General features: G+C 32.6%; 1 protein-coding gene across 1 annotated transcript in view; it reads right to left on the bottom strand.

The window, feature by feature from the left end:
- Positions 1–12,296, bottom strand: part of LOC123663850 (protein trachealess) — a 217,843-nt gene that overhangs the window by 19,717 nt on the left and 185,830 nt on the right. The window contains exons 6-7 of the mRNA XM_045598487.1: positions 7,124–7,200; positions 2,814–2,903 (exon numbers count right to left, since the gene is read on the bottom strand). Of these exons, the coding sequence (XP_045454443.1) occupies positions 2,814–2,903; positions 7,124–7,200 (167 nt within the window). The remainder of the gene's footprint in view (positions 1–2,813; positions 2,904–7,123; positions 7,201–12,296) is intronic.

Below are 12,296 nucleotides of genomic sequence, written 5' to 3'. Positions count from 1 at the left end.
CTTACTTTATATATCAAAGTAGATTTTGTGATTTTTTTATTGACGTGCGTCAGTTACAAAACTAACTAAAATTCAATCCTCATGACGAATTGAGTTCATTTGTCCATAGTCAGTCAATCTCAGAATTTTGTCAAGTAAATAAAAAAAATATATACACAGATAAAGTAAAAAGGAAATAAAAATAAAAAAGAAACGATAAAACACACTCATTCATAGTTTCACATGAGACGTACAGATGTAATCGTTGTTTCGGCGTTAAGACGTCCGCCTGATCGCGGATAAGCCCTACGTGGGCAGATGGCTTTACGTTAAAACAATTGTAGCTACGCTTGTTAAAAATAAATTTTATTAAAAAAATATAAAATTATGGAATTCATATGAAGTTGTAAAATTTTCAACAAAAAATGTGAATTATTTTATGGCTCTGCTATCATTTGTCCAAACGCCATCAAAATCAAAAACAATTATAATAAAAAAATAAAAAAATAGTTGAATTTAATGTTTGTTCAAAAAGCGTCGTATGTATCTTCCTAATTCAAAAGCGTTATCCCTCTAATATCTTAAGAGCTTAATACACTTTCAAATTACCATATCTCTCTATTAATACACAAGCAACATTACTACCTGATTAGAACAGACACAACAATGCCCTTTCCTTACACAAACACTGTCAGAATTATTATAACCTAATCAGGACGCTACGAAGTGGTCAATTAGTCACGTAATGAAATACGACTTCAGACACCCAGCTGCGCGTACGTTGAATTCATAAATTTTTTAATTACCATTGAGGATATTGATGGGATGACATACTGCTGAGGTGAGCTTATTAATAAAATAAACGAATGATACGAGTTTACGTGTCGATATATATATTACAGAGATTTTTCTTTTTCATTAAAAAATCTGACATCTGTAGTAGTTAATTATGTTAGTTAAAAATTATTAAATGAAATACCTACAATGTATAAAAAATCATTTTTACTATCAATTTCAATTTTACTTTGTTTGTATGAGAATAAAGTATGTTTTAATTACTAATATTTTATTGCGGTAATAATCTATAATACATAACATTAATATTATGCTTGAAAATGAAACGGAACAAAAAATAATGAATAAGTAGACAAAAAAAAAAACAACAATTATTGTTGTGACAATGTCGTACAATTTAGTGCATTTAAGTTAAAGATTTTAATCTAAATTAGGTTTTTTTTTATATTTCGATTTCTAATGCTTTACCTATTGATTTTATACTTTAAATAATAGTCATACATTAGTCTCTAACAATTAGTATCTTTGTAAGTAATTGCTTTTTAAACAACGTTATAAAATTTACAATTTAATTTCTTACAGGGTAATAAAGTACCAATAGCTATGCATCTTCGCATTTTAATACTGTGTGAAATAAGTATGCACACCGCAATTTTATGAGATTATAATTATAATCTAATAGAAGTAATGAAACAGACTAATCTGTCTGCCATGACACGTGTTTGTCTAATTTAACTTTTTAATTAACTCGTGTCTGTCTTTGACTTTTCTTACGTCAGGCAAACTATATAAAAATGCAGTATTTATCTTAATATGCATCTCATAGATAACGTCAAGATACTAGAAGTTTTATTGTCACGATTAAATCAGTAATTGGAATTAAAGAAAATTGCATATATCATTACAGCCTATACAGTCCACTGCTGGACATAGGCCTTCACAAGTTCACGCCAAAAATAACGTGAACTCATGTGTTTTGCCCATAGTCACCACGCTGGGCAGGCGGGTTGGTGACCGCAGTACGGGCTTTGTCGCACCGAAGACGCTGCCGCCCGTCCTCGGCCTGTGCATTTCAAAGCCAGCAGTTGGATGGTTATCCCGCCATCGGTCGGCTTCTTAAGTTCCAAGGTGGTTGTGGAACCTTGTTATCCCTTAGTCGCCTCTTACGACACCCACGGGAAGAGAGAGGGTGGCTAAATTCTTTAGTGCCGTAGCCACACAGCACGCATATATAACCTCACGAAAAAAAAGCTGACTAATTACAATAGCATTATTTTGATAGTACAGATTCTTGTTTTAATTTTTCTTTATTTAACGTTTTGACATCTATATGAATAAAAATGAATGTTGCTAAGCGCATAACTCGAGAATGGCTCGAACTGATTCTGCTAATTTTTTTTTATGTATATTTCTTAAGGCACGGAAGGTATTAATACTAAAAAAAAATTACTATTACCTTTTGACAGCTAGTTTTATAATAAATCTATCTAAAAATACATTTATTTTTATAATTATTTAAAATTAATGGATTTGTATGTATTAGGTGCGTGGTTACGGCAGTAAAGAATATAGCCACTCCTCTCTTCCCGTTGTTGTCGTAAGAGGCGACTAAGGGATAATACAGTTTCACTACCACCTTGGAACTTAAAAAGCCGACCGATGGCGGGACAACCATCCAGCTGCTGACCTTGAAATACACAGGCCGAAGACGGTCAGCACCGTCTTTGGTGCGACAAAGTCAGCCCTGCGGTCACCAACCCGCCTGCCCAGCGCGGTGACTATGGGCAAAACACACTAGTTCACGCCATTTTTGGCACGAACTTGTGGAGGCCTATGTCCAGCAGTGGACTGCAATCGGCTAAAGTGGTGTATGTTTTATACATTCCTATGAGGCTCTACCGGATCGTTGTATAATTTTATTTTTCGAAATCATGTATTTGGGAAACGTTGGCTTGTAAGTCATTATCCTACGCGTTATAGACGAGTAATAAATGATATAATAACTTTGCAATTATACTAAGTTAATATAATGCACTTACTTGTGAAAGTCCTAAGTATATAGAAACAGTTTCTGATATGTACAGGAATCTCCCATCCGCCGCTACTGATAACGCGAACCCGTCGAGAGACTGTGGACAAAGGAAATATATTGAAACATAAAAATTAATCGCTTAATTCACACCTTACATCATATTATGTATGTACATACTATTAGATAACACTAAAAATAAATTATTTATTCAATCACTATGTGGTAGTATGTATCATCATCATCATCATCTCCTGTGTCGGAGGTCCGGAAACACACACAATACACAAGCACAACCGCCCAGACCACGATAAACATCTATATGACCAATGCAAATGTCTGTCGTGAACGGGGATCGAACCCGCGACCAGTGCTGTGACCGCTGCGCCAACGCGCCGTCAAAAAAATATAAAAATATATATTTCCTTTTTAGAGTCGACATCTTTCAAAATTTCTTACTGATAAACCTACGTATACATAATTATGTTAAGTTCATCAGAACCTCATATATCTTTTTTTTTTTTAAATTATTTACTTATTACTTTATTTAATACTCATAATATTAGTACGTATTACAACAGCTTAGTTTTTGCAAACAATTTTTTATCTTATTTAAAAAAATAAGTTCATATCAATCTGTTCGGTCGGTGTTATAAAAAACCAAAACAAATAGTAAAAAACGGAACTACTGTTATGATAGAGCATGGACATATAATTAATTGGATGAGGCATAATTTGTAAATGCTGTAAATATATCTTATCTTTTTCGAGTTATCTTCTTATATTCGTAAGGAGTATAAGTTTTAAATACAATAAAATATCTTAATAATTTTTAATATTCTTTACTAAAAGAACTTTTTATGATGTGAAATTGGTTTTATTTTAATATTCAACATCACAATTCTTTGTTATTATTAATTAGCAGTGTACTAAAAAGTTCCATGTCAAAAATACAATTTTTTAATCATTAAAGTTACAAAAATTTAAAAATTTAATATTACTCTGCACTCTAAAAAATTGCCACGTCCAATATTCTCAAAGCAACGTAAATCATAATGATAGACAGTTGACAAAATAGTTGTTAAGATGAATGTTTTTTACGAAAACTTCAATTAACCGGTCGATGATAACGGTAGAAAACGAAAATAAACGAAACGCCAGTAAAGTTTTTTACATCGATTTCTCTAGACGTGAGTCTGGTTCAAAGTTATGCATGTTATCTGTTTTGTTTTACTTTAATCATTGTTACATTGATGTTAAATTATAGTATCCTTAATTCGGTATAAATATCTTGTATTTTTTTTTAAATATCTCTTAAACGAGACACATATATTGTACCATATTGTCTCTACAAATTGTGCCCAAAAAGTCTGTTAAATTATTATATGTAGGGTTTCAACAATATTAAAAAAAATATGTTGAAAAGTTTTTCAACGAGACGACTTAAAAAAACAACGCCTATCAAAAATATTGAAAGTTATCTTAAAAAGTCAAACAATAACAGTCAATAAAAATAAATCGATCAGACCTCAACAATCCGGTGCATGTATCGTACGTCCTTATTTTTTACCCGAAAACGTACAAACTGTACCGCAACGTTGCATTTAAAAAAAAAACGACCAATGCAAGGAATCACGTACTAACCCGTTTTCGATCCGTAATAGAAACCACAACACCCACAATGTTATAATACAAGTTCGATTGCATAAAATTATAATTTACGTGATCGAATGACAGGTAAATCGATTTTTTAGCGTACCGCATTATATGCGGTATGCGATGCGGCGGAACTACTTAACCAATTGCAAATAATTAGCGTTGACTTCGAGAACAATTAACTGATTGACGGAGTCTTTGACAATAATTAATTAAAAGTAAACATTTGCAACGGACTATGGTGAGGAGCATCCTTGGCATCAAGACCATCGACAAAGTCAATATTAAAAAAATCAGACACAAAACCATAGTGATAGACGAATTAGAACACGCACAGCGTTTAAAGTGGAAATGGACAGGACACATCACCCGTTCTTCTGAAGAAAATGGCCTAAACGAGTCACGAAATGGACAGGACCGGGAGGCAAATGATTAACCACGACATAATCATCATATATAACGTTAATTTGATATTAACAAAGTACAAAAAGACTGAAATTTGAGTAGGGTCATGAAGTTCAATCATGACTTTCTTGCATCGGAAAGCGTTTCGCTTGTGTGAAAGATTCACGGTATGATAAACAGTCCTAAAAGGGTAGTCATCAACCAATAACAGTATGCTATGTGGTTACGGCAGTAAAGAATATAGCCACTTCCTCCCTTCCTGTGGGTGTCGTAAGAGGCGACTAAGGGATAACCACAGTTCCACTACCACCTTGGAACTTAAAAACCCGATCGATGGCGGGATAACCATCCAACTGCTGGCTTTGAAGTACACAGACTGAAGACGGGCAGCAGTGTCTTCGGTGCGACAAAGCCAGATCTGCGGTCACCAACCCGGCTGACCAGTGTGGTGACTATGGGCAAAACACATGAGTGTTTTTTGGCGCAAACTTGTGGAGGCATATGTCCAGTAGTGGACTGCGATAGGCTGAAATGATGACGATGGTGATGATGACGATGATGATGAACAACATTACATCAATCTCTCATTTATTTAAGTTTCATCCAATAACGCGATAATGAACCATATTATTTTCAGCTACATACATTAAGCTGGTTGCTATACAAAATAACGTGAACTAAATCGCAGGCACCGATCTTTTAATAAGCATACTATGACTGATTTAGTTCTGAAAATACGCGTTACATAAAGTTCAATAAATCTCTATCTCACGCTGTAGTGCTTAACTAAATAATTAATCATTTTGAATGTAAAATAAAATATCTATTCATGGATATCTTGTTATTTATTTCTCTTTTTTTTTAATATTTAATGATTTTAGGAGTTATCGAAATATTTTTATGAATATTCTAAGCGACAATTTTTAAAAGTAAAAATAAACAAATAATATGCACTGGTCTACATTTTTTGTACATCAAATAACAGGTAAGGCGTGCTGTTTACATAACAAGTTTTATAGACATAGTTAAAACTTTCTATGCTCGAAGTAAAAGTAATATTTGATCCATAAAAAATGTGATCCATTATAGTTATATTACGAACTAAATTTCAAAGCTATATCGACAAGCGAGACGAATTTTCACTAAGTGGGTTTTAGGTAATCTCGCTTAAGAGCACTTTAGGTACAATAGATATATAAATAAGAAATTATAACCATATCTTGAACAATACAAGACGCTTGTTGAATACAGAACCTAAATCACGACGCGGTTCGCACTTGACCGAGTTTTTTTTTCTTTCAATCAATCCCTTGACAATCTGTACCACAAAGTATATATTCAATTAATTTCGTTATGAAATTTTAGTGAAATCGACGAAATATTAAATTGTTCTTTCGTAAGTTCTGTATGTTTGTTCATTCTTGTATACGACCATTGTATTGTATGCTATTGTATAGATGATAAAAAGCATGAAGTTGATCGATTGGGTAACGAATTCAAGTTCGATTATGTTTTAAAGCGCTTAGTGGTGATGAAAATAAACATACTAATGAACTTGTCGAAATTCTGTGGAAAATTTATACCAATCGATATTTGGTTTAAAATAATTTATCATATCCATAAAAATGTATTTAACTATCTACCTAAAAGTGACCTACAAAGGAGTTTCTGCTATAGTTACTTGTTAAGATGTTGGATACAATATAGGTCATTTACGAAAGATACATTTTGGGAGGGTTGTAATATTTTAGTCTTAATAACGATCTACGTAAGATTTTGCCGGTGTAGGCTGGATGAAGATTGCGGAAAACCGGGATGTCTGGCGCGAACTTGGGGAGGCCTATGGTCCAGCAGTGGACTGCAATAGAACCAACTATAGTTGAATTTTATTATATTTTATTTTTATTTTTACTGGGTTGGCAAACAAGGATACGGCTCACTTGATGGTAAGCGATTACCGTAGCTTATAGACGTCTGCAACACCAGAAGCATCGCAAACGCGTTGCTGAACCATCCCCGATTCCCCACAGGAGCTCTGGTCACCTTACTCAAAACAGTATTATTTAGCCGTTATCTTCTGTAAGGTCGAGGTACTACCCCAGTCGCGCTGCTCCATATTTTAAGCAGGACATTTCCTGCTGTGCCTTACATCGCTATTAAAACAGCTGAAAATTCTATTTAGGACATAGACTTTACGAGTTTTATCTAAAATTTCCTCCGGTATGGGAAATTACTCAATACGTGGGATATAAAACTCACCTGAAGTATATGCGTGCCTTGATGTTGCTCAAACAGCTCCATCGCAAGCCCTGCAGCCGTCCGCCTGTTCTGAGCACCTGCAACAATATTATATTATGATATTTAATTTAAATAAAAGACGCACATTTAAATCCTAAATTTAAAACTAGTGAATTTTCAAATGTTTAATCAAATATTTTGGTAAAAAAGTATCTGCTTGACAGTATGACCAAGACAAGCTTAAGAAGAGATTAGTAAAAATTTAAATTACTACTAGATTTTTTCAATAAGGTACTACCACTCGCCTGTACCGGCGTCAATGGAATAATTTTTATTTTGAAACCTATTTCAGAAAGAGTGTACAACTTAAATGTCATAGCCATATTAAATATAGTCATAACATTACCGAGTAAATAAAATATAACGTCGAAATATAATATTATAAAAAATAAAATATGTCATCGAGGACAAGAAAGGGGTTCATAAAGTAGGATGTAACCCGAGACGCCGATGGTATCGCAACTGGCGGTAGCGGCACGAGTCCCTTCTACGTATCTACTGGACTCGAGATGAGCGTTTTTGTGTAAATTTAATTAAGTTTTGCTTATCGTTGTTGAAATTTACACGTAAAATGGAATATATATTCTAGCATATGGTCAATGTAAATGGTTCTGTGTGTGTGTGTGTGTGTGTGTGTGTGTGTGTGTGTGTGTGTAATATAATATATTATATACATGGGTGACAATGATTTAAGCTACTATACCTTTAATTTATTGGACGTTCATTACAGACCCCTTTAAACGGTATCTATTACTAAAAATTAATATTAGATTCTTATAGTAAAACTTCTTTACGCACGCTTGACTTGGAGCGTAAGCTGGCGAAAGCGTGACGAGAGCGTTACGAAAAGTGTGATCGTGCGAGGAAGGGACGTTAAGAGGGAGATATGAGTTAGTGAAGAGAGAAAACGGGAGAGTTACGTTTCGTAAAAGTCGTGTGGTCTAAAGCACACTCGTTATTTTATTTCATATAGTTAGTAGCTATTGCTAACATTAATAATTATTCTTGCGTAAATTTTTTAATTTACCTTAAAGTTCGAAAGAGCTTAAAAAGTACTACAGTGCTAAAATAATGGTTGGAAGAGCTTAAAAATTACTGCCGTGCTAAAAATTTCATATGTGACAGACTATAAAATCGTTTGTTAGGCACACAATAAGATAAGCTCTTAGAATTAAAATCTCCAAATCAGAATTTATTTAGTGTTTTTATAGGTATGTGTGGGCTGGGCTCTACATACTTTATATGTGTCTAGTTTCTATAATTCACTCTGGATTTTAAGGGATCAGTCAATCTGTATGTTTTAAAGTGTAGATATTCGTTTCACATTTCTTATATTAAATGCACACAAAGTCACTGGAAGTAACATTACAAGTTATAAGACCATACTTAACATAAATGTTAACGAAGGAAATAAAGTCGTAAACTTCAATTCACTACTTCACTTCAACATACATCATTCAATTCATTTGTTATTGAAAGTGACACCAGTCACAAGGACACAACGCGTCGTGACTTCAGTTCGTGAGGCGGCCGACGGACGTACAAGCACGACCAGCGCAATATTACGATATTAGTGCAAGAAAGCTGACTATCACGTTTATGTAATGTTATCGGAGTTTTCACGCTGGCCGTCGACATGATGAAACGTTTTAATTTATAATTTTTTTTATGTTTAAAGTTAAAATTGACGTTTTACGTAACGTTTTTTGTTTTATTATACATCATTTACTATAGTTATGCGCGTCCTATAGGCGATTTATTTCTTAAAACTACAGATCGACAGTCCTGTGACTGCCCAGTAAAGCTAGGACGTCGTGGTTCGGAGCTTGAAACGTTTATATTTATGAATGACTGTTGTCTGTGTGCTTAAAAGATAAAAATATGCTTCCCGAAATTTATATTTTACATAAATTATATTAAAAATAGAACAGTTTCTTACGTAAGCAGCTTTAATTAGTGCAGAAAAGCTGATTATCACTTTGCTGTGATACCATTTAAGTATTCATAATTACTAATGTGTTAACAACTTGAAAGTAAAAAATCTATCAATTCTTTGTCTTGTCTAAATCGAATGATAGAGCATAGCCTTACTGTTGAGATACAGACTTTTACCTTAGTGTTAGAGAAATATACGTTAAATGAAGTCTTTATTGGTACTTGATCTTAAAGATAAAAACGAATAAAATAATTTGTTGCGAAAATTTTTTAGTTTCTACACATACATGTTCTACCGTGTGGACTTTTATGGAAAGTAGTAACTTTAAGATACTTTTTTTTCTATCATAATTTACGTGTTAAAACTTTCACTGAGTATCAGAACAAAGGAATATTCAAAGGTGCATACATAAATGTATCTTAGTAAAATACAAGATGCATATTGTTTAAATAACCTTGTCATAAGAAGTCAACCGTAACTTTTCAAACAAAACAAAGCAGAACCGTTTGTGCTATGACTTTAACCAACTAGTAGGGACTGCATCAATTTCGAATAAATGGATAGTCTTAGTTTTTAAATATACACATTTTCCTAATATTTATATAATAATTCGTATTTGAAAGTGGAATAATATGGGCGATAATCATATAATAGGCAAAAGATACTTTTATGGATTTTGTTTTCAGCAATATAAATCAGTAAGAATATTGAATAATATATGTCTATGTCAACAATATATTATTTTATAAGTTAGGCATTTATCATAGTTCATTTTTAAATAGTATGTTTAAATTAACAACAACAAATTCTAAATAGACTTTCTTTTCCATTTCTTCTTTCATTTCAATTTTTATATTTCATCGTATTTTTATAAATTTTACGTTGTCCTAAAATATGACTATAAGAAATAAGTTTCATTAAAAATAAGTTCAATTCCAAAAAAAAACAGTTAATTTTTTTTTTCATTATGTAAATAAAAAATAAGATATATCTTTAGTTGTGTACAGGAAGCTAAGCTAACGAAGTGTATCCCGTAGTAGCGTCATCATACTCACCCTACCGCTCAAGTCGGCGATATCAAAGCGTAGTTCTCTCTGTTTGTTGAATTAAATCGTAATAAAGCACACGCTCCGACTATCGCGACATCGCGGTATAAATATATACCCAAATGTAGCATGTGAACTTTTTTTATCAGTGTAAAATTTCAGGGCAGATTGGGTCAAACGATTGTATGCTCTGTGATGTTGAACGATTTATATTTTTGATATTTCGAAGTACTGATTATAATGTTGGATAGTTTTAAAATGGTTTTTATTTTATCACAATACTTAAATGTTACCTTAATTTTTGCACAATGTTTAAATGTCAGTTGAAGGCCTTTTATGGGTATAAACATATACATCTTCTGAGTCATGATTTGATGAACACGATCTGTGGCGTGCATTTTATTTACGTCATTTTGAAATACATAAAAAAAAACATTATTTGTTGTTGTTGTGTATGATTACTGTATATTTTATCCTCCAACTCGCATTGGAGTAGCGTGGTGGATTAAGCTCTGAGCTTTCTCCTACATGGGGAACAAGGCATATATCCAGCAGTGGGATATTACAGGCTGAAGCTAAGGGAAGCGTATATTTTATTTTTAATTGTAAATACCAGCTCCAATTGCACCAAGCTCCAGCACATAGCCGGTGCTACAATTATTAATGTAACATTAACTGTATATTTTTACACCTTCACCTAATCAGCATTAACGTAATGCAACCAAAACGGAAAATGTAAAGATAGTACAAGTAATAAATAAAACAATTTATATTAGTCGATCGACCCCAACCAAGAACAAATTTTTACTAAGACCGGTAAGACTCAGCATAATTTTCTCATTACGGGAACTGTGCGGTATTACTCCTAAGTCAGATTCCGACCTCATAATGGGTGTAATTTCAACGTATTACGACTTATAGGTGTAATTTTATATTAATCGATAAGTATAATATATGATCCTTTTATAACACCAATATAATGTTATAAAGAGAAAATATAAGCAATTAAAGCGTCTATATGAATATTATTAATAGTTTCACATTAAAACTAGTTTTTTTTTTGTTATTATAATGTTGTTTGGCACATGTTTGATTGTAAAACGTTGTTTAAGGTATATTTTATTGTACATTTTTACTATAAATAAAATTGTGTTGAGTAGGTAGTAGGACAAAAATAAATGAATAAAAAGGTAAATAGAATATTTATTTATTTTACTATATTAACTTTTTAAATAACTAAACGATTTTAAAAATTCTAACACTGGAAATTGTTACGTTGTCACTACATATATGCTACATATATACGTTGTTGACATAGGCTTTATTTTAAAAGAAAAAATAAAATAGTCAAATCGTGTAATCCTTGGATTCGAAGCCGGGAGCGGAAAGCTGTTTAACTTATAGACTAATCGAATCTATACAAATAAAAAATTGGAGTGTCTGTTTTTAATATTAAAATATTTTTACTAAATGCATATGTATTTTATTTTATACACGATACATATACCAAAATAATATTTTTTACAATTTTTGTCTGTCTGTCTGTCTGTTTGTTCCGACTAATCTCTGAAACGCCTGGACCAATTTTGACAGAACTTTCACTGGCAGATAGGTGATGTAATAAAGAGTAATTGAGGCTACTTTTATTCTATAAATTTATTTATTTTTTTAAGTTCCACGCGGACAAAGTCGCGGGCATAGCGAATCGTTAATAAAACTAGTACTACTACACTGTACTTACTAAAAAAAAGCTATTTACAACATGTTTACGTACGTAAACTAAAAAGTTCAATTTAAAAATACTTATAATTCCCATGTTATTATCGGATACCCAGTATATGCTACTTCATAAATTACACAATATATAAAACTTATACATAAAATATAAAGCTATGTAAAAAGATTCCTCAATAAAAGCTCTTCGTATCAAATTTCGTCGTGTGTAAGTAGACCGGTAATAATTTAGCGGTATTTGTCCATTTCGACATGTGCGCCAGTGCCAACATTGACCGGGGGTGTTTTCTCAGGGCGAAATTAAATAAAACTCAACGCCTAATAAACTGAGGGTGCCCCGTAAGACGCTCGGATAGATTTATGGTGTAAGATTAACGAATTTTTGACTTTTTTGAGAGACTACTTCGGGTTGAATTAT

This window comes from Melitaea cinxia, chromosome 21 (assembly GCF_905220565.1).
Source record: "Melitaea cinxia chromosome 21, ilMelCinx1.1, whole genome shotgun sequence".
Taxonomy (NCBI): Eukaryota; Metazoa; Arthropoda; class Insecta; order Lepidoptera; family Nymphalidae; genus Melitaea; species Melitaea cinxia.
Note: the sequence above shows the minus strand (reverse complement) of the source record. Positions and strands in the feature narration are given on the sequence as shown.